The following is a 23930-nucleotide window of genomic DNA, read 5'->3' on the forward strand; positions in this document are numbered from 1 at the left end:
CTGCTAACATTTTTTAGGCTTTTAAAGCACCAGTTCTTACTACTCAGCAGATCTTGTTAAACCATTGCATGGAAGAGGGGCCACTGGACTGTACAAATGCTTTCAGCGGGTGGGTAGGTGGTCTTGATAAACCAAGATCTCTGTCTGCCACCAGGGTTATTTCGAGAGCCGTCTGGGCATTGGTGAGCATTATAAAATAGAATGATACGACACTTTAGAAATTTGAGGGGCCGCAGTTTCCAGGATTCTTCTGCTCGACTCTGCTTCCTAAATTTCAAGAGTCAAAAACGATCCCTTTTTTGCACGTGACCTTTAGGGTTTGAAATATTTGGCATGTGGCGTCCGTGTCCTGTATTTGTTTTCCTCTGGAGTAATATGATGTTTGCTCCTAAAATAGCATTATCTAGGGTAAGTATGCGCCCCAAGCCATCAGACACCTCTCAGATATATATATATATATATATATAACTATTCAGACCTCAAAGCGTGTCTCTGAACGGCAGCTGAGCTAATCACTTGTATTGCTTATTAGTACTTAGTCTTTCGTGGTGAAGAAAGACATATTATACCCCAAAAATCTTAATGAATCCTTAGCTGTTAAGGAGAATGTTGACTATGCATTTGAATGGCGTATTAGAACACATGAAATGAGCTTTTACTTCACTGTCATTGTTTGATCGTCACACAAAAGAAGCCAGAGGCAAAGCCACTTTAGATTGCTCAAATTCTGCAAACAAAAGCATGTTTGCTTTACTCCATTGTGAAATTCACTGTTGTCAATACAACATTTAAGGTTCGTTGAAGTACTTTGTTGTACTTAGATTTTTTTTAAATATTTTTTTTTCCGGGAATTTCTTTTTTTAATCCAAATCCATAATATGAAGTGAAACCTCATATGTGGTAATAATACTTATATGATGTGTATTTGTATATAAATAAATAAATAAATAAATATATATATATATATATATATATATATATATATATATATATATATATATATATATATAATATATATATATATTATTACTTATATGATGACAAATATATTAATTTTCTTATATATATATATATATATATATATATAGTTGTTTTTTTTTTTAAGAAATACTTTCCTGTTCTAGAGTGGATTTTGCCCCCTTTGGTATGAAGGGTTCTTCTAAATGAAAGTTTGTTTGCTATGTATGCTACAGGCATAAATATTTATCGTACGCAGTGGAAACGTAATATAGAGCTTGTTTATTTTCATTTTTAATAATTAGTGCTCGCTCAATGAATCTGCTTCTGACATTAGCGGTTAATGCTGACCACAGCCGAACAGGAGATTCCTCAGTGGGTAGTGGCCACACAAGTGGCCACTACCACAAGTGGCCACACAAGTAAGTAATACCAAACTGCAACTGAAACCCAAGTGGGGGGATTGCAGGCTTTTTAAGATTGGACACCTTAATCCCTAAGTGACACAGACAGGCTGACCTTACAGAGCCCTAAACTGCTATTCCAAGTCTTTAAATCACATATGATGTATGCATGCTGGTGCTTGGGTGCCCATTTAGGAGAACTAGCATTGGCTTCAACAAACATGTCTTTTAACTGTTTGCGGGTCCAAAGCAACAGCAAGGTCATTCCAAGGCAAGACAACATGCACTTCTTCAAAGTAATGGCTGTATCTAATTACTTCTTGTACTCTTACAGTGATACTCTCCAGATGAATGTTCTATATGCTTCTAAGGGAAATGTATCCATCTGTCTATAGTCGACTCATCCATGTATGCGCATATAAAAATACAAAAAAGGCTAAGATAAAAAAGTTAGCTATGTTTTCAAAAATTCCAAGACCCCTCAAAACAAAGCAAGAATTCAGCGCAATCCCAGTGAAAAACACTCAACCCCCCCCATAAATATTGGGATTTATAACCATTATTTGTTCCAATTATATTTTCCAACCTGCCTTTAAATTACCAGCTAGGAATTAACCTGCCTTTCAGGGCAGTCCTAAGAAATGGCATTCATATTTTCTGTTGACCCACACTTTCTTGATCTTTTGCTAAGCCTATGGGTAACTTCCTTGAACAGGTGTGAGTTGCCACGCAGACTTGATTTTCTTAGAATCCCACGCTTTAGTAAATATACCCCAGTTATGTTATCTCAGCCACCGAAGCTGTCATACACTCTTTGTTTTGCTGATCCAGTGTTGGACTTGCATGGTATCATCCCTCAGGCTCCTGATAATGAATTCAGCGAAAGTATTCCGTGGAATATAATTTGGTAATAACTATTGTGTCTGCCGCTCTAAACTGCTGATTATTCCTTTTCCAGAAGAGCAGCAGAACGAGTTTAAGAGTAATGTGCAGACACCCAATCCCTAAGGGGCTTGTGTCCTTTACTAAATATTGCAGAACAGCAATTGTTATTGTAAACTCTGCAACACCTAATGTATAGCTTTGTAAGAGAGGCATTTCGGTTTTACCCATAATACAGTATTGTCAGTAGAAACAAGCTCAAAGCCTTTTCCCACACATCTAGCCGATTGTGAAAGACAATAAATCCAGTTATGCAAAGAGGCTCCTCCTGCGGTGTTTACAAAGCTATTTTAGCGTTCTGCTAATAAATGCTAACGAAAATGCTTCTAGACTTGTATACGCGAAGTCTTCCAGCACGCAGGATGTTAACAATAGGCCGTTAAAAATGAAAAAGTAAATTAAGGTCATCGCTGCCCAGATCAGAGGTTGACGGAAGTTGGAGTTGGATTTTAGGAGCCAGAAAGACAGGTTTAAGAGCCAGTCAAGCTTTTCTAGATGCCAAGGAATAAGTACAACATATTTTAAATAAACTAAAGACGCTGTAAAGATCTTTAGAAGCCACAGTAGGGGTTGAACCCGGATTGTGCACAATATGCATTAGAGACATTAGTATGGAGAGCATGTCCTCCACCTATGGCTCAGAGATGCCAGCCGGTTTATGTGCGCTGAGAATTTCTTTTGCAATGAAGTAGTTAATCAGACGTTGGCACCCTCATCCTCCATTAATTTGCCACAAGAAAATCTGACTGCATTCCTCCTTTTTTTTGTGCCACCCAGACATCTGGAGGGAGCTTTTATTCCCTGGGAAAATACTAGGCAGTGCCAATTCTTATGCCCATAGTCTCTCCAAGGCTGCACGTTTCTATCCTTCTGGGCACTCCTATTCCGCAGCTGTTAAATCCAGCAATGAATGCCGCCTAACAGAGGCAGATGGTTTCCTCCCCCTGTGCCATTCCCACAGCACGTCCGAGGACACACATGCAGGCTCACTTCCACAGCTGACAGCTCTGTCATTCCAGAAACTGGCAGGTGGGGATGCCCAGTCCACAATGCATCTTAGACTGGGTATTCGAGCGGCAGATTATAGATGGTCATCCTTGCCTAACCTCTGCCGAGCGTGTTAGGCGGAGAAATCGGCAAATGGCACATTTTAATACAACATTGCAGCTGGTTCCCAGGAAGGAGCCTCATTGCAGGGAAGTGCTGGAGGTGTGGGAAACTGGTGCCCAATTTACCATTTAAGTATTAATTGATAGTAGATCACTCAGTTTATGCTAATGAGCATATCCACGAGTATGCTTTGGAAATTGCAAAAAGAATGAGGCATATTGCCGCGCTTGCTTCTAATTGACATTGCCTGCGGGACTAAGAAGCTTCTATTTAAGGCTATTTTATTTAACTGTGAACCTTTATTAAAATAATATGTTTTCAGGAAAAAGAGATACAAAAAAAAATCACAATTCTGATATAAATGAACCAGTACATTAAAACTGTGTGTATGTATATATTTGATATAATGTACTTGTGCGTCCATATTAACTGCACATTCATATGTAGAATTATGGGGTTTTTTTTATGTGACTCCAATTTTAATATATATCCTCAAACCTCTTCTTCAAAGTGAGGTGACTGAACCTCTCCATTTTATCCCTCCATGTTTACCTTTCACTTTGACAAAGGAAAGTTACTCATTTACTTTTATTTAGAATAAGAATAAAGCTTCTCTTGGTTCCTATAAACTCATTCAACAGTAAGCGTCATTGTTGTGCTAAAACAAAATAGGAAGTCATAGGCTTCTAAGGATGTATTTGTAGGCATGGCATTCCAGACTCCCCAACATAGACCAAGAGAATGCCATCATTTACAGGCATATTGGGTCTCTCACTATTCCTGTTCTTTCTTTTCTTTTTTTTTTTCTTTTTTCTTTTTGGGATTCAATTAGAGGTTTGTATTGTGCCATGTGAAAGAGTAATTAATGTGAAAGTCTAATTATGCAAAGCCTCTTATACAATATAATCAACTCATCTGTACCTAGAAATCTATTCCACGCATTTGTCTAAGTGAAACAAGGCAAATTGAGTCTGTCCGTCTGCTTTTCGACATTCTGAGAAACTTTTAAGTCTCGTAACACACAAAACGCTTAACTTTTTAAAAAAAAAACATTTTTATTGTGTCTTTACAGATCCTGGACAATCAGGAAGTCCAAGCCACAATGATCCTGCCAAGAATCCACCAGGTAAATATAACCTTGGGAACATTTACATTCTAACAATGTGGCAGAACAAAGGTGCTACTGTAATAGTTTAAAAAAAAAAGTGTATAATTGGTCAGCAATCTGCTTTGCATAGGCAATGGGTGTAATCAGAAAAGGCCGTGATTATGTTACCTCTTTTATTGTAACAAATGCTTTAACTGCATCTTCATTAAGATTCAGTTAATCTCGGGGAGTGTTCTTGCTAGCAGGAGAAAGGTTCACAAGCATTAAGCAATCGTGAAAGACAAAGGACAAATGCCACGTCTTTCCATCATGTGCTATTACACATGGTATGTTTTTTTTTTCGGTGTGGCACAACTTGAAGACACTGGGCCATATTTGTTAAGAACAATTGTAGGGTAGGGTTTTAAGTGTGGCACAGATACCATGGAAACCATGGCGAATTCATGCTGTTTGCCTTGCTGGCTTTTTAGAAATGATTCCCATTGTATTACTCTTTTGTAAAATTAAAAATGGCATGTACGAATGGGCACCTACTCATTTGTAGTATGAAGAAAAACATACTACAATATAGCGCTCCTAAATCATTCTGAGTTAATGGCATTGTGCCTATGCTGATTACTGGCACCAGTAGAAAACACACTATGCCAACAGGGAGTGTCTGTGGCAACCAGTAACCAGTAATCACCTGGGAAAGGGTTTTCACTGTTTGCGGATACAACGAGTGTTGTGTCCATACAGTTTATTGCAGCCCTACCTGAAATCTGGATATAATTGTCACCTCATGGACTATTGTTACATTTGATATTGTGAACTTGAATAGACTATATCCGTATATGCAACCGTATGTCATTCCTTTGGTGGACAGTTGAGTGACACGCGCCTGCACATGTACCTACATTAGTTGGTGTAGACAAGAAACCCTTGGAGAAGACCTTGCAATGCTAAAAAGATAAACCAGTTGTGTGGTGGACTTTGCCTGTAGCAAAAACAATATAAGTCTTGAGCTTTATATGCTAAGATTATATTACTTCTTTAACTGAGGAGTAATTAGACCTCTTTCCAGTGACGGTATGTTCTTTGACTTTTGATTCTTTAATGTAAAGCCCTAAGATAGGCGGGCAGCCCATAGATGGAAATCCATAATTAATTGAAAGGCCCTGTATGTTTATTATATAAAAATCACTTATCTCATGCCGTATTTGTGTATTTTTTTTATTCCAAACAACACTACAGAGTTTGAATAGGCCATCAGAAGCAGTAGAGCTAAATGGTTTACTGTTTAAAAATGTCTGGAAATATGTTTATGTAAGAGATGAACAAAGAGCGGGTGTAAGTGAAAGAGACAAAGGGAACATGGGCTGTCTGCTGATCCTGCTTGAATCCAGTGTTTCGTAATAAGTGAACTTCAAATGTAGGCGGGAGGTCAACCAGAACACTCATTAATATCAGTGGGTGCAAAACTTTACTACAATTATTATGGTTATTAGGTTGTTTATAAAGCACCAAAGCATTATATATTACATATGATATAGCAGCGTGCCAGAACCAGAGGGCATGAATTACATGAATTACAGGGTGAAGACTGAGGGGCATCGTACATTAACCAGACTTCTGCTTTATATTGCAAACTCCATAGTTTGAATGTTACATTGGTGAAAGAACAGTTTAAATAATCAGGATTCGAAGTATATATATATATATATATATATATATATATATATATGTATAATCCAATATCTCAAATGTCAAGATAAATGTATAACATATTAGACACCGATTGAACAAATCTGATGTACAACTAATTTTTGTAGTAACTTGAGGAATACAGCACTAGTTTTGCAGCACATTTTTTTTCCAAATATTAAAAAATAGTAATTACATCAAGTAAGCTGATGAGTAATTGCTATAATTAACACACTCGTAATGACAAGAATAAATATAAAGAGGTACTCATCTTGATAGAATTCAAGATATATTAAATGGCGCTGCTGTATTTTTACACAGAGAAGGGGAAGACATTTTCTAACGCACTCTTCACTTCCTCCCATGCTCCAGAAATCTTCTCCACAGGATTCAAAGCTATAGAGTCAAAACGTATAGCGGAAAAGTCAACATCAAATATTAGTTGTGTTAAAAAAGTTACACTACATAACAATTTGTTGACACGTTCATTATTATAAGACATTAATCATGCAGCGGAGAGGAATTATATGTTGCCAGTGCCATTATTTGTTTTTTGTTACTTGCAACTGATGAAATACTTCAGCTATTTTATCTGTCCTGAGGGGTCTTGAAACCATTGCTGGTAGTTGTGTACTTGCCAAGACTTGAATACTAAGTTCTTGCCATTACTAGCTGTGTGTTACTCATACAACACACTTCCCACAGCGAGCCTAAATATAGCAAACACGCACCCGGCATTATACTAAATATCTGAAAGTGGTTTAGGGAACATTAATCATTGGCGTGATGCATCAAGAGGCAATTATGATATGTATCTGTTTTATTTATGTGTGTTCTGTATTAGAGATGAGCATCAACTGTAGCAGTTATGATGACTTACTTGAAGAGCCATATGTTGGGATATATATACTGGTGTGTATATATATATATATATATATATATTAAAAGTAAAAGATTGTCTCTAAAAGAATGGGTCTTAACTAAAGCCTTCATAGTGCTAGAAGTTATTATATTCAAGGACTAGGATCAGCAGACTAACAATGAGGAAGAATAATTGTGCAGATCCTAAGAAAATAAGTTAAGACAACTTAACGCTGATACCACCTCAGATTCTGGAATCAGAGGGAAGCGCAAGTAGGTTTAAGGACATGGCTGCTGGCTCAAGTGCCAAGGTTTACTTAGTGTATAGAAGTCAGAATTTTGAAACATGATGCATCTAATTTCATTCACATCATTTAAACACAATCAAAAAATATCCCATTCCCAAAATCCTACCATATCTTTCACTACAATTTGAAAGTTTTGGCCTCGATAATGCTCTCTGTTGGTTACACTCTAAATATTTTTTATTTTTTATTTCGCTAGGATACCTTGAAGACAGTTTTGTAAAGTCTGGAGTCTTCAATGTTTCGGAGCTAGTGCGAGTGTCTAGAAGTAAGTAAACTGCTAAAACGTAGAAACGATTCTTATTCAGAAAAAAATACTCATGTGCACTTCCCGTCTACCTCCTTCCCCTATGCCCTTGTGGACCTTTTCTTCCAGGAAACCTGTAATATTGCAATAAGAAATCATTATCTGCATTGTTAATATTTGGAGCAGTTGACAATCAGAAGTATTTTCAGAACAGTTGTAAATATAGGTCGCAAGAACAATGGCAAAGACGGATCTTAAAAAATATATTGTAGGCAGGATACTTAATATGGACCGCAAAAGCTGCATTTTGGTAGAATAAAATGCATGTATAATTGTATTTATTTAGCATTAGTAGATGCCCATTTAACAGTATAACACAGACGCATTAGAATAAGTGCACTCATATTGTGTTCATATTGTGAACACATTAGGAAATGAGGCCCCTGTCCCATGGAACTTACAGTCTAAGTACAATAGTTATAATCATAATATTCAATCTAAATAATAAATATACTAATAGAAACAGTTACATTACAGTTATTGCTTTTATAGTAATTAGCTTCCATTTATTTTAAATGAACATCCCTCCTGCTGCATTACATCGTGTTTAATACATACGGTGAGCTGTATCTGACCCATGCAGTGGTTCAGCTTCACCAGAATCAATTATGGTAGGCTGATCATAGGCTCTGTTAAGTTTCAAACTTATGAACAGTTTAACAATACAAAAACTGAAGCCATTTTAAAAAAAAAAAGCTATATAAACTAATCAAAATGAGTTGGAATAATGCTATGCAGTGCATGGCGTATTACTCAGCTTGTATATAATCTTTTAGTTCTTGTGTATTTGTTAGTTTGCCAGTCCTAATCAGGAAAACCTCCAAAATCATTCCTGTGCTTCGTGGCCCAAAGTTAAGAAACACTGCCTGTCATTTTTAAAAATCTACTGATACATGATACATTCCCATCCTGTTTATTGCACCGCCTTATGTCATGTTTTAAAAGGAACATGACATCATCTCCATGGCAGGAAGTCAACATTACAGAATGAAAAGAGAATTCCTGCAGATAAGTTATAGAACTAATAACCTTGGTAAAGCTCTCCACTTACGGAGTTAACAGCTACCTAGAAGAATGATTTGAAAAAGCAATGGTTGATAAACAGAAATGTAGACATTTTTTAATTAACAAAGTTTGAAAGTCTTCTTTGGAAAGTCAGTTACCATAACATAACCTCCACCTTTCCTTCTAGTCCTTCCTAACGTTCCAAATTTAGCTGGAAAACCAAGAACAGCTACATGTTGAATAGAAAAAAAATATAGTAATGTTTGACATACTTTCAACAGTAATACCTCACTCTGATTCTTCTGCCCATTAATAATCCCGCCTGCTAATAATAGGCTTTAATTCTTGTGGAAAGGTCCCTTTCTTCTTGCATAGCTCATGAGCTTTATCAGACTATAGAAGTCAGACATGGATTCCTCCTGCATGCCATTCTTATGGTAGATACAACCTGAGAACATTGGGCCACTTGGGATTTATCGCAGTTGTAATACACATGAAAAAAAGCCTTATTTATCCTATGTGTTTCCCATGGGACCTTGTTTGTTCTTGCTCCCTGTTAAATAGGGGATTAAAATAGTTTGCTGGTATTAAGCCACTTGAGCTGGCAGCTGTGCACCTCGCACAGGTACATGTGCGGCTTTTAATAGACATCTCTTAGAAGGGGGGAAAAACACTCTAGTGCTCATCCAAAAATGCAAAGAATCCACCTCTGTCATCAGCATCTCTCTCTCCAACACAGCTAATTGAAAAGACAGTCTGCGTGTAGCCAGTCGAGTGAGCCCCAGAGATCTGACCCTGCAGCACTGATTGGTGTCCCACAGTGCCGAGCATATTGTAGCACGTAAATGGGATCAGTGGTCACACTCAATTAATCCTCAGAGTTATTAAAAAGAAAAATTTCTATAATGTGCAAATTACCGTAGTCCTTAAAAGGACCGCACTTCCGTGAACCCTCATTGAAAAGAAAGAAGCTCAACGACCTTTGCGTACAGTGGCACTGTCGAGCTATAAGATATGCATATCATATGAAAGCACACAAAAATATTATTGTTAGGCAAAATCTAATGATATCATTAAAGTGAGTGTGCTGGAAAACAATTTTTTTAAGATTTTCAAAGTCAAACCTATGTGTACATATTCAGATTTTTTTAATTTCTCTCAGCATACGAATGGGTATTAAAGGGACACACCAGCCATGCACTTTAATGCATGTGATAGGTCAGTGTTCCCTTTCAATTACAATCCCCCCCCTTTGCAAATGCATGGAGGTATTCCTCAGGATCCCCCTTAAGCATTTGCCTTCGACCACTGGAGGACCATTAAAGCTGCATGTCCTCCTAAAGGTAAATAGGTTTAATCTGTTACAAGCACATAATGCATTTTAAAGTACTTACAAAGTACCTTAAGATGCATCATTGGTGGGACTGCATCGAGCTTTGGACTATCCCTATAAAATAGGTTTGAACAGTTATGCGTCAGGAGTCTATTGTTTGCACACCTGAGTGTTTAACAACCCAATTGTGCAGTTGGCCCCTTTTTTTTAAAGATGTTTAAGTGACCCAAGATAGAGATTTTAAAGTGTGTAATGTCAAGTATTATTAATAATAACCATTTAATGTTTCATGAGAAATCAACAAACCACTGGCGCCAACAGTCATAAACTGCAAATATGAACTTGAAAAAGTAGGTTAAAACATATCAATAGTTCACTTTGCACTCATGTGTACAGCAAAAACATAACCGCCTGTCGATCTTTTGTCTTTTAGCTCCCATAACACAGGGCTCCGGTGTCAATTTTCCAATTGGAGAGCCACTAAGTCAGCCATACTACCATGACATGAACTCAGCAGTCAGCTTACAGCGGTCTCTGTCTTCTCCACCAAGCAGGTAAGCTGAAGGAACCCTGACATCTCTGTCATGGAATGTAACATGGAGAAAGGGCATTTCAGGATTCTAAAGAATATTTTCTGTAATTTTCTATATTCACAAGGGTAGTGACTTAGGGGTTTCTTTATATGTTCCCATCCTGACGCACTTGCAATTCTGGTAATTATGTATTAACTTTTGCATATGAATTGGTAGGCACAGTCTGTTTAGTTTTTATGTGAAAAACACGTCTTAAAATTTACCAATACATGGACACCCTGCTGACAGCATGGAAAGGCCAATAAATGTGTAAGTATTGCACTAGTCAACCTAAGGAAATGTTTCATCTCATAACTGGATAAGGAACAGTAGATGAGATGATTTAAGAACCTCAAATTACTGGACATAGCCAAATGAAATATTTCAGAAAATAAAACATGCAAATAGAAACGTTAGGTACATGGTGAACATAGTATTAATTTTGTTGGTGACTTGTTTCCAAAAACAATGTTATTTTGGATCAGCTGGGACACATATTTTTAGAAATGACTATTTTAATTTGATAAAGACTAAAGAAATATACCGTACACAAGAAAAATCGTAAGAAACAAAATTGCTATTAATCTGCAAGGACTAGAAATATTGTGCCCATACTTTGCATTTGGTTAGTCATGTTTGCTATTTTTCTGTTTAGCTGGATCCTAAATTGTGGCGTTATGTATATGAAAGTTCATGAAAAGTTCAGAAGCAACTATGGCAGTCACTGTGAAAGGCAATGACATGTTCCTGATGGCTGCTTCCTAATTAGTACTTTTGCTCTTTATAAATATTGTCTATAGTCATGTTTCATCTTTGTAAGTTATTGGGATGTGGTTTAGTTAAATATAGCAGATTCGGGTTGGCTTTAGGGCACTGAAACATAACGCAGAAACTGATTTTTGTTTCATTTTCTACATGTAGCAAAAGACCCAAGACCATTTCAATAGATGAGAACATGGAACCAAGTCCAACGGGGGATTTCTACCCTTCTCCAAACTCACCAGCAGCTGGAAGTCGGACATGGCACGACAGAGATCAAGGTAACTGTCAGAGAAAGGGACATGACCTACACAGAAGCTTGGAGACCTAGCTGGAAGAGTCCAGGCTTTTGAATAACATTTCATTGCTTGTACCATATTATCCGTATCAGTTTTAAGTTGTTTAGCTAAAATCCTTACCAGTTCTAAAATGCAAAACACATAGAATTGTCCTCTTTTAACCAAAGAACCATAGCATACCCAGAACCGTATCATCAGTGGATCATTGGCTGGATGTCTGTCCATGGGTGGTAATTGCAAGGACAACTCTTACTATAGAACGTTGGTGTGGGATGGCTAGAGCTCTGGGACAAATCTGGAGTGTTTCAGGGTATTCAGACACCCAGCTAAACATCTAATTATGCAATCAAATAATGTCACAAAATATATGTACTATTAGAAGTCCATTTCCAATATAAAACTTGTGTGTTATGTTTTATAATTCTTTGGAATATGACATGTAAATATAATAATTTCTCTTCGCACATTCTCTTTGATACAATGATGCCTTGACACTCGCCATGAGTTAGTTTCTTAATTAATATTTGACACAAGATGTTGTTTAATAAAGCCCATAAACATGTTTTCATTTGTAAGACAGTGTGCAGAAGGGGAGTTGAGAAAAGCAATTGTATTCCTTTCAGTGAAGCACGCTCTTTATGGCACTAATGAAACCATTAGAGTAATCTCTTGACTTTTATTGGTTTCTTTTTTTTCCTAGCAGTTCTATTTAATTGTATTATACATTTGGTATTATCATAACTGTTTCTCAGAAGGCACAACACATATAACAAATTCACTTTGTATCATTCAGATATTTAGAGTAGGATAAAGCTTCTAACTAATAGGATAGCTCAGCCAGTGGAATTGTGAACGGCAGCCGGCGGATTTAAACAGATATTCCAGTATGATTCTAATGTACTTAAAGGGATGGTAGATGTGAATGAATATTGATTTCATTCCGGGCTGGGTTTTCTGTAAAGCAGATATTCTTTTTGTAACGCCCTACTCATTTTATTAAATACATACCACCCCACATATAAGTACCCTCGACTTGATCCCTTTGTTTTTAGCAGCCTTTGAAGGGTTAAAAATTGCATCTGTGCAGATATTCCTCCTTTCTTTCCCATGGAAATATATTGCATCTTCTCTAATGAAATGGATCTTGTCTGTAAAGCGCGTACTTATTTTACCTCACTGCTTTTACAGATCAATTGTAATCAGCTCATCAGGCTATTAGCATGATCACCTGCTTATGGGTGGTAGACGCAAAGGCAGATTAAAAATAAGAGGAGAGTCAGTTAAATGATCTGCCGCAAAGGGAGGGGTGGGGATGAACATGTCATATTTTAAATCCTATGTAAACTCTGTGATCTTTGAGCTGTAAAACCCAGATGTGTTCAGTAAATCCTTTACCTGCAGACATAAGCCACAGATGCTAAATTACCAATCTTATTTATTCCTGGGTTAATACTGGAATCTATTGGCCATAGAATAGCAGTGCCTACCTAGCTGGCAGTGCAGGGGTTAATAATACAGCATTCTCTTTTTATCTGACGCTCTCCCTCTCTACTTCCCATTAAACTTACCATATTGATTTTTTTATAGCCTAAGACATTTGAATACTTAACTCTAAAACAAGGTAGAGGCCTATAGCTTGTCCTTGGAGACTTGCTGAGTCTTAGCTCGGCCAATATATATATATATATATATATATATATATATCTTTACATTTCATGGAATACAGAAATCCTAGGTCACAGCCACAGGTCTTATACAGAAATGTGTGCCTGTAGTTTACGGCAGGAACACAATGGCTTGGTCGGCCATGAGATTTTCACAAAGTGATAACTTAGTAGGAATACAGTATTCTAGCATTCAATAAAGTCTCTCACGCAGGCAACATTGTTTGCACCAGCGGAGTTATAAAAGAAAAAAAAACAAAACTTAACAAGAGAAAAGTGAAGAGAGAGAGAAGAGAAGGTAGAATGGTCAGGAGCAGGCCCAGCACCAGCGGTGACCATCGGTGGACAAATGGATGGATGTCGGCCAATATTTTTAATGGTTAGGTAGAGCAAACTCATAGACATGCTTTAATGTAGGTATTAAATAGTTGCCTCCTTCTCTGCTTGTTTAATGCAGAACATGTGTTTGTAATTACATTGTTTTTGTTTTTTCTGACCCGTACGGAATATGAGTATCTTCTGTCATAGCCGGTGTCACAGGATCTGTCAAAATCAAGGAAGACTGTTTTGTCTCTAATTAATACTATGTGGTATCGTTTTAATAACACTTTACCAGAGCTTTATTGTGTTCTATTACTCAGTATAGTTAATTAAGGGATTAAAACTTCACAATGAGAGAAGTTGTGAAACGTTAGGAAACTGAATATGCATTATGAAGGGCCATCTCCTTGTGAAAGCCTCCTGCAACAAGGCCAGACCTAATCCTGCATAACACATAACGTCAGGAATATGGTTTATAGAGGGTAAGCTCAGCCCTTTGACCAGGAGAACCTCTCTGGGATCGACCCTTTATAATGTAAATAAAATAAAATATACTACAGGACTGTATTTAATCTATAAATAAAGTAGACATTTCTCATAAAACATCTATTTATGGATCTTTACGCTCTAATGCTGGTATCAGAATACTCAATCATTTCTACCGGCTTGTTTGTTTTTAGTGTTGGAGTTGTTGCTAGTAATTCTCCAGAGTCTGATACATTTTTAGAATATACGACTCTCTAAGGACATATCCCCTTTAACCTTGTGGGCACTTAATATATCAAATGGTTTTATCCCTGACAGAAACATTACGTTTCTATTAAACGAGCATTAAGTGGGGGGGGGCGGTATAGGGGAAGTGAAGTAAAGACCACAAAATATATGGATGTTTTTGGAAAGTGTTGCCTTAACTCTTTCGGCTGTTACTAACTAATTATACGACACGTGTTTTGTAACTTTTGCCAAGCATAGGGCTGTATTATTATTATTATAAGGAATAACTGACTAGGAGGCTAAGCAAAGAGTCCAGGGGCTTTTAAGGAAAGACGTGAAATGAGCGGCAGTGAAGCACATGTCCAGTGATATGCGAGTAACGAGGGCAGTATGTAATGTAACCGTCTCCCTGTTTGTGATTTATGGATATGGGAAATGTGCTAGTCTTTGGTAGTTAATAGATAGCCCTGCAGTACTGAAACAGTAAGTCATGCGTCGCTCTAAGGCAGAGGCGAGAGGTCAGAAACTCGATTTGCACTTCTTCAGGGCTTTTCCACACCTGCAGCGCAGAGCTGCAGAAAGAGCTGCCAAATGGAAATCATCATTGCATACATTGTAAACGTTGAGAAAATTCTGTCCCGTGCATGAACTCTGAGTCATTGGGGAGAATCTAATTATTAATAACAATAGCCCTATTTCATGCACCAAAGTATCATTTACTCCTAAAAACATATGGTAACAGCTCTTCAGTTCTTTTTGTCTTTTTTTTTTTTTTTTCTAATGTTTATTCCAAATTTGTATCTGTTCCTAAAATATTGGCTACAAACATGGTATTATTCATTTTTTTGATATACTATAACTGTTGTTGCATTAAAGACAGGTAGCGACCATTGCTTCATTCAGTATGAGCTCTATTTTCTCCAGTGGTGGCAATGCTTAAAAAGAACGCAATTAAAGGCTGAAGTCATTAAATATTTCAAATGAATACAAGTCATGCATAAAATGCAGGCACCCGTGTGAACATATAGATCTGTAGGTGGTGTAGCCAGCGCTGGATGGCCAGTTGTGTAAGCTTAGGTGGCCTTATGGGGTACAACAAGTGTCATGTTAAGATACAATCGCTAATTGGCGCTGCTAAAATAAAACAAAGACCATAAGCACTGACATAAATGGCTTCTTTGTCCGGTGAATCCATTACTCATGGCACTCTGCACCTTTAATCTCTTGGCATGGTGGGGTATTCTCTTACCATGGAGTGCTCCATAGGCTCATTATCACCAGGGCTCCTTCTGGTCCGGAAGAGGCTGAGTTTCACGTTGTTGCTTTTTTTGTTAGATTACTGTGAATGAAGTGCCCGCAATCATGCCCACTTTTAAATATTGTGCGTCAATTGCACCCATCGTACTAAATCACGTTTTAAGCTGTGGATGAGTGCGTCCCGTATACGATGATGCTTATGTGTCTTTTTATGTTTTGTAACTTGATAGATATGGTAGTTTCATGCTTTTCATTGTCATAAAAAATAAAAGTGCCAGATGTTTTCTCTACATTTTAAATGTAAGCTATCTTGAAAAAAAATCCAATTAAATACAGTGATGTGAAAGATAATGCACTGCTCCTGGCAGTGGCTTCATTGCGTGTTTCTAAGTATGTTGCTTTGCCATGTGCAGTTAGCGTTTCTTTTCCAATATAATTTCTTATCACCATCTCTGTATTAAGCAATATATATATATATATATATATTGATGTATATATTAGAAACACACCTTATGTTCATACCATGGGAGCAGCCACCCTAACTTCCTGCGTTGGATTGTTCCTCTTCATTAAATTATCCTAGGAGTTTTTGGAGAGAACCCCTTCTTTTGGTGGCATCTAATTAGTTTAACCAATTCTTATACTAGTTTTGCCTTTTTTTACCATGTTTCAAAAGTTTCTAACTTTTAAACTACATCTAGTTCAAGGTAACATTACATGCCAAGTATCTTTCTCCTTTTTTGTAGGATGATCTTGGAAAGACCTTAAACGCCATATTTATTTAACGTAATGTTTAACGGGTTGTTTTATTGGTATAATATGACTATATAGGATACTGTACCTTGGTTTTGCTCCTTACACTTTGTACCAAAAGGCCTTTATCTCTTCGCTGCCCCAGAAAGTCATGCTAAAGAGGCTGCATTTAGTTACATTAACTATACTGAGGTTTCTCCTCTCAAATTCTACAAGCTGTGCATAATATTAAAGTGTTACAGAATGAAATATATACGTTTCTAGCTGAACTCCTCAAACTCGTACGTACCTTAGGAGAACATTCATCAGCGTTCCAGCACTTAGATCAATAAAGCACATTTGCCTGGCAGTTAAGTGGTGCACATTAATGTTATTACTCGAAGTACCCCCTTTTCACGACCATCAGAAAAAATAGATTAAAGTTAAAATACATCAAACAGCATACGTTATATTCATATTATCAGTAAATATGGGAAACTTAGTAATTTTATTGCTGCATGTTAGCAGACATCAAAGGGAAAGGGTTAATTGGTTGGCCATGCAAACTCTTAACAGGGCATTTTCAGCTGTTACCCCACACCTTCCATGTAGTGAACTTATGCTGTGTTAGTTTCAAAGGGTTCTCTTTTAGATAGGGTTGAAATTAAGCAAACATATCTTTTTTCATCCTGGCAGTTAATTACTCATGGTTGAAATGACATCATTCAGCAACTGTTACGGGATCAAGTCCATATGCCTTGTCATATGGGCAAGGAGTTATTTTAATCATGTCTTCAGATAGAGCCGCACAGCCTCATTATCTCTGCCACACACTCGAGTAGACGTGAAAAGTGGGATACGACACATGCATTTTGTATGAAAGTTCACTAGTGACCCTTTCACTGCTATGTATACACATACCCTCAACTATTACAGTTAGTTTCTAAATATCAAACGGTTTCTAGTAAAACACTATTTTTTCTAGAATATGAGACACTTTTTTTCATGAAAAGGGCCCTAAAATTGCCTTTTTATATTTAATGGCAAACCTACGTGTTTGTGGAATTAGTTGTTTATATCTTCAATATTAGCCAAGGCCAAAGACTGATGAAGGTTTGAGTCTTTACAGCAGCAATAATGGGCAGACTACATGGGCTGAATGGTTCTTGTCTGTCGTCAAATTCTATGTTTCTGTGTTTATGATTTGGTTCTTTTTAAAAGTTTTAAAATCCTAAGATATGGTGCTTTATATGGACAGAAGTCTACAACCTTTTTCTTTAGTGTTCCTTGGTACGAGTGTACACAGCTATGTTACATAAAATATATATATATATATATATGTACTCTAGAGATTATTTTCAACCTGTATTATTTTCAACCTGTAAAGCTATCATCACAAATATCTTAGGACAGACCAGCAATACAAAGTGTGACACTGCATCAAAATGAAATCCAAACTAGAACAGATACAAATACAGCAGACCAGTATGTTGCCTTTTGACATCATGATAAGAATGTGTTAACCTCCAAAGTAGTGTGGTCCTTTAAGTTATGATTCCACTTCACAGGTGGCCACCTTCCTACCCGATCCATAATTTTGGAAAGTGTTTTGTGACATTTTGGTGTTTAGGAACTCAAGACCCTGGATCTTGCTTCCAAATCTGATAAGCCACTAATCGCAGTCCAAAATATAAACCAAACATTTTTAATTAGTTGAGAAGATTCTGCACAGCCGAGCTCTCTCTCTCTCTGTAGTTCTTGTATACATCGTTAGTGTTGAATACTGTACCATAGTAGCATTTTCTAGGACTCGTGTGCAGGAATCCTAATCACAAGTGTAACCTCAATAAACATCAGTAAAATGAACATATGGTTGTCTGCTGGAAGAAAGGCAAGCAGGTGTCTGCAGCGAGCAGGTGCTGCTGTGGTTGTTTGAACTTGCCCCAGATCACTAGTTGAGAGCTGTGGCGTCCCCTAACAGGTGGCTAGAGGCACTTGGCTGACCATGTGATGTTTATCCAGGGAGCTACCAGGGATGGCTGGCGGCTGCAGGCAAGGGAAGAGGGTCTCTCTTTTTACTTTATTGCTTTGATGAGAAAATTGCCCAAACTCATGTCTCATTAGTGTTTCCTAAGGTTGTTTTGGAAGAGAACAACGCTTTAATTAAGAGTTCCCATAAAACACGTTGCCGCACACTTTCTCCCCCTGCAGCAGTTTAGCACATCAGAGTCCATAAGAGTCGCCCTGGGCTGAGTCAAGCAGATATGCATCTGGCTTACCATTTGTGCAAGCTGTCAATACATACGCTGGACCTCACACATCTCCCTTCCACCTCCCCTCTAGATAGAGTTCCTTGTTGAGTCGGCCTGACTTTTTTATTATTCACATAAGCCTGATCACTTTGTGGTGCTGGAAAATGTATGGCCCATCAAAGCCCAGGGATTCACATCCTATACTGAGAGTAATTTGAGTTATTTATGCTAGAAGATCTCAGAAAAGTCATTCATGTCATCTGAAATTCAGGAGAAACGTAGGCTTTAGCCAATTTAATTATTTACATGTCTCCAGGAATTTATTGTAATTTAGTAAAATCTAGGGTTATGTCTCCCAGAAAGTCATTAATCCCACTAGATTAGTAAGATTATAGTGCTAACATATCAGGAAAGATACAAATCATTTACACTTAAGACACAAGTAGGACTTCCTTGATTATTAGCTGGAATGTAGTAACCGCTTATAAGTAACACTGCCTGAAGCCAAACCTATTGCAAAGGTGAAAAGCTTTATAACGGGTCTGTTTCTTTAGAATGTATTGCATACATGTCTTGAGCAATATTTGTTGGTTACAGTTCACGATCCAGGTTCTTTGAACCAGTGGTGCGTGACTTTATATTCAGTGTATCACATGACACATTAACACCTATCAATATGTGTCTCTTTGACTTTCAATGATTAACTATTGCAGATGGACAGTCAAGAAATTCATCTGCAAAATTGCAAGACTAGACATCATTTTCTGCACGTGTATCAGCAATGCCCCAAACACTACCATTTATGACAAATATAATTGAAGAATGATTACAAATATCAAACTGATACATTTTATTCCTCGGGCCAGCATAGATATTAGCCCAATGAAAGTTATCACCTTCAGATAAAGACCTTTGATTTCCATTTTCCTGAGTAATCGCTAATCAGATGTTCATAGTGTAACTCATGTCTGTATGGAAATTTTACATCATTTTACTTTTTGAGTAAAAAAGTTATGTAACAACGTGGTAAATGAGTACAGGAATACCCTGAAAAAAACATAGCCTGCTAACCCCCAATTGAAAGTACACAATGTTGGGCACATGAGCCAAGTGCGGGTCTGTCCTTCCAAATACAAGACTGACTCTGAATCCCGTGTTATGATATGTCACCATGAGCGATTTCTTTGTGTTATTCACATCAACCCCTAAATGAACAAAAGAGCTGTTATAACTGTTTCGAGAAAGCAGTGTTTAAGCAAAATCTACAAACCAATATCTCTAATTTCTTATGCTTTTATTGCATAGTGTCTTTAACACATAAGTACATACTGCGGTACTGAGTTATTTAACCCTTCTTGTATTTCATATTATTTGGAACAGACAGTAGCTATTAATTAGCCTGCAAGTTTTTTAGGCTGGAGTTAATTGCCATGTTTCCTTCCGATTAGAAAAGAAATGTAATCTTTTAGATATTCGGTCTTTTGTGATGCCAGTGGAGAATGAAGTAATTGTGTCCCGTGAAGGTATTCTATTACTAGCAGTCTTGTGACAGCCCAAGAAGGACACAATATTGCATTCAGCATCAATGTATATAGGCCATTAGTACACTTGTCTGTTTCAGCTGACAATAATGGCAGGATGTTTTAGCAACAGCAGGCAACACACCAGGAGAAGTCTGACAGCACTTAGGACAAATATTTGGTTAAACTTTCCCTTTTTGTCCCATTGGCTTTTTAGAAATGGTCCATTGGCTAAAGAGTGCTTTTGTATACTCATTCTCCACCTATTATAACAGCAGAGATTTTTACAGACAGTATCTCGTGGTAAAGTGTCTTGCTAAGCTTTCTGGAGGTACAATTCTTGTGATTTTAATCTTCCTTAGTCACAAAGGCAGTGCTGAGGAACACATGTTCTAGACCACAGTTCAATCAACATGCTATAGAACTTGTAAGACAAAACTTAAAGAACATATGAACATGAATCTCCTTTAGTTCAGTAATTAAATAGTGGAGCAATTTTTTATTTTTACATTTTTCCCCTAAGTAGCGTATATTTTTGGGTAACAATTTCAGGTCTCATATTCATGAGATTGAGGGAGAAGACTCATTCTGTACTTCTAAGCAAATCCATGTGTGTACCAGAATCGGATTTTCCAACAGACATAACAGGACATTAAGATGATCTTTTGAACCGTATATCAGATTGGTGGACATATGTAAAGTTTATTCTCATTTATATTCTATTTATATAGAACCAACAGTTAACGCAGCGCTTCTTACAATACATATATTCAAAGGGTATAACGGACTACGACAAACAGATACTTTAGGTAAAGCTTACAATCTAGAGATAGAACAAAAAACAAAATTCTCCTCCATGTGTTGTATTCCTGTAGAACATACAGATAGTCACCAAAGTAATTTTGTTTCCATAGTTATTTGCTGTATTTTGAGTTATAAATTATAAACAGGATAATATTCTGTGTTTTCTAATTTAAGACATTCAAGATAATACATTATTAGAGAAGAGCAATAATACCATACATCTGTGCTCTTTTTTCATAGTATGCCATGGATAGCTGGAGTATAATCCACTTATATAAGAAATCAAAATGAAAACTACATGTAGTACCTCATACAGTAATATTAAATGGTCAGTAATATGTGAGAAGAAGGTCAGATAGGTCCATAACAAATAGAAGATTTTTTTATTTATTATATTCATGAAAGTAACTCTGCATCAAGATAGAAGCAGGTTATTGAAATGGTGGGAAAACACCAAAGAAAACTGAGACATGTCCTAGATGACATCTTGATGTTGTCCTCAGTCAGCTAAAATTCATATCTGAATAGGACTTTTAAATTGAGATGTAATATTTCATACAAGCTAAATTTTAGTTGAAGCATTATTTTCTATTTAACTTTTTGAATGTTTATGACAATGAAAAAGAATGCCATTTCCATCAGAGATTACTTCAGTCTGGAGTGAAAGATATTGTCCAGAACTAATTTAATGACATGGGGAGAAAATCTACAATCAGGTATTCTTTTTATTTCCTTCATTAGGGATTCCCTCATTTTAATATGAAAGGGTTGTTGCCTGAGAAACCTGATCTGGTTGAGTGCTATGCAGAGAAGTTGAAGAAAGAGTCTGTAACAAGACAGAACGGTCTTCTGTTTTAGTGCATATATATAAAGATGTTCCCGTGTCTTAGATTTTAATGGGTTAAGAACATTAGACGCACAGTTTGTTCAGTTAGATAACTCACATGGTAGACTATTGACAAGGCTTCTGTGATAACTGTTATCCTAAAAGCCATATATATATATATATATATACCAACACTTGCTTACAGTCTTAGTCTACAATATTGAATTTCGGTGTACATTAACGTAAGCAATATAAGCTTATGTGCTAATTTCAATGTTTTCTCTTCTGCCTTTGGTTGGTTTTTGGGAATCATGATGGAGCTAGTTCAAAATCTAAATTTAAGGAGAGCTGGAGAAATGTTTTTCCAAGATATTTCCAAGCTGATGAAAACTATCATGATGGGAAGCTGGCTGAATGCTAAAACAGATGAGAATGCAGTCAGTTATTCAGGGAGATAGGAAAACAAAAGGCCTCATTATTTAGGAGCCCCAGTAGCTTAAGTTGGCCTATTCCTTTGTGTGGTTAAAGTGCATCACAACAAACCTATTTGTGTGTGTATGGGATTATGTATTTCTTCGTGACTGATTTTTTTTTTGAGCTAAAAATGCATGTTGTCCAGCTGGTCAAGTGCTGCTTCAAATAAGCACTAGGATATTCTGCGTCATTCATGACTGTAAACTAGGTGGCAAGCACCAAAGTCTCAACTTCATAAAATGTATCAAAAATATAATTTGAGCACTGATTTAGATTTTCCTGCACAACGCTTTGTCAGCTGATGCTTGACATGTATAAATATAATGTTATGCATTTGCAAAATAAAAGAAGCAAATACAAACATACACATGAAATATTAGTTTATTTTGCAACATATAGATTTATAGTCTAACATGTACAAATTAAATATACATTTTCTGTTAGTAAATATACGGTATATGACTTTTTGCAATAGACTACCATATTCCATTGTGTCTGCTTCTTCTGACACGGTTTAAGGTTATTTAATAAGTCACCAACAATCTGTCTAATAAGTGGGGTGCATTTTTTGTGCAGGGTTTTTACTAGTTTTTCCCAAATAGTGTGTTTTTGGAGAATGTGCTTTGATTATGCCAGCTCCCACTTTCTTTCTAAATAGTGAACGAAAGACTCTACTATTTAAAAATAGATGCAAACTTTTTGGGGTTGTAATGAAATTTTATATATAGTGAGTTTTTTTTAAATATCGCCCTTCTTAAATAATTGATGTTAAATGCATTGTTGGCCAGATAATACATTATTCTGTCACACACCTCACAGTACACATAGTGTAAAGTATATCTTTAATAAATACTGCATAGCAGCTTTAGCTGAACATCGATTCACCTTTAATTCTCGGTGTTTGTGGCGCAAAGCATCAATATTATCCTGAATATCCAACACTGATGGTAAAATGAATTCATAAGTTTTGTTTAGTTATTAGAGGAATTAAATAATCTTAGAACACCAGTTAGGGGCTTTGCTGCACTCCATTGATTCCCTGTAATAATAGATAAATGAATTTCTCCAACGATACGCCTGTCTGGTATGAAAGGAATGTGATTTTGGTTTAATGGGCTGAAGACAAGCAAACTGTTATTGAAGTCTTCATCTGCAGGCAGATCATTTGTGCTTGTTCGTCTGCCTGTCACAATGAAGTCTGATAACTAAACAAAGTGGAGCACGTAGCAGTGAATAACAGGAGTTATGAAAAGCTAGGAGTGATGGCATCTAGGTGAAGCTACAAAAAAAATGGAACGAGGGCTCTTCTTCAGAGTATAAAATCTAAGCTTTCTTTTTCTTCAAGCATAAAATAGTAAGGAGTAATACTCAGGAGCACATGAATTATGGTGGCTCAGATATGCCAACTGCCTCACGCGTTTCGCTCTGAGAGGCGCTTAATCATAGGCCTATGATTAAGCACCTCTCAGTGCGAAACACATTACGTTTTTTTGCATATATTAGAGGAGCCATGAAGATTTCCAAATGGTGATGCCCCATGGAGTATAGGAGGTGTTACAACATTGGGAAGGGCTCCGTTTGTTGTTCTAATTTTCTAAATATGGGTGACGCTACCAGTCCAGTAAAATTAGATTTCATGTTCGGTATTTGGTATTAACTTTAGTGCGGATAACATTGAGTAACTTCCTTTTGTTGAGGGATGATATAGTGTCTAAAATTAT

The 23930-nt window shown here is 36.8% G+C and overlaps 1 protein-coding gene across 4 annotated transcripts in view; it reads left to right on the forward strand.

Annotated features, from left to right (window-relative positions):
• The window catches only part of NFIB (nuclear factor I B), a 133113-nt gene that overhangs the window by 70264 nt on the left and 38919 nt on the right, over positions 1-23930 (forward strand). For all 4 annotated transcript variants that reach the window (XM_053465942.1, XM_053465943.1, XM_053465944.1 and 1 more), the window contains exons 3-6: positions 4486-4539; positions 7570-7638; positions 10449-10569; positions 11509-11627. In XM_053465942.1, coding sequence (XP_053321917.1) covers positions 4486-4539; positions 7570-7638; positions 10449-10569; positions 11509-11627 — 363 coding nt within the window. The remainder of the gene's footprint in view (positions 1-4485; positions 4540-7569; positions 7639-10448; positions 10570-11508; positions 11628-23930) is intronic.

Source organism: Spea bombifrons, chromosome 1, assembly GCF_027358695.1.
Source record: "Spea bombifrons isolate aSpeBom1 chromosome 1, aSpeBom1.2.pri, whole genome shotgun sequence".
Taxonomy (NCBI): domain Eukaryota; kingdom Metazoa; phylum Chordata; class Amphibia; order Anura; family Pelobatidae; genus Spea; species Spea bombifrons.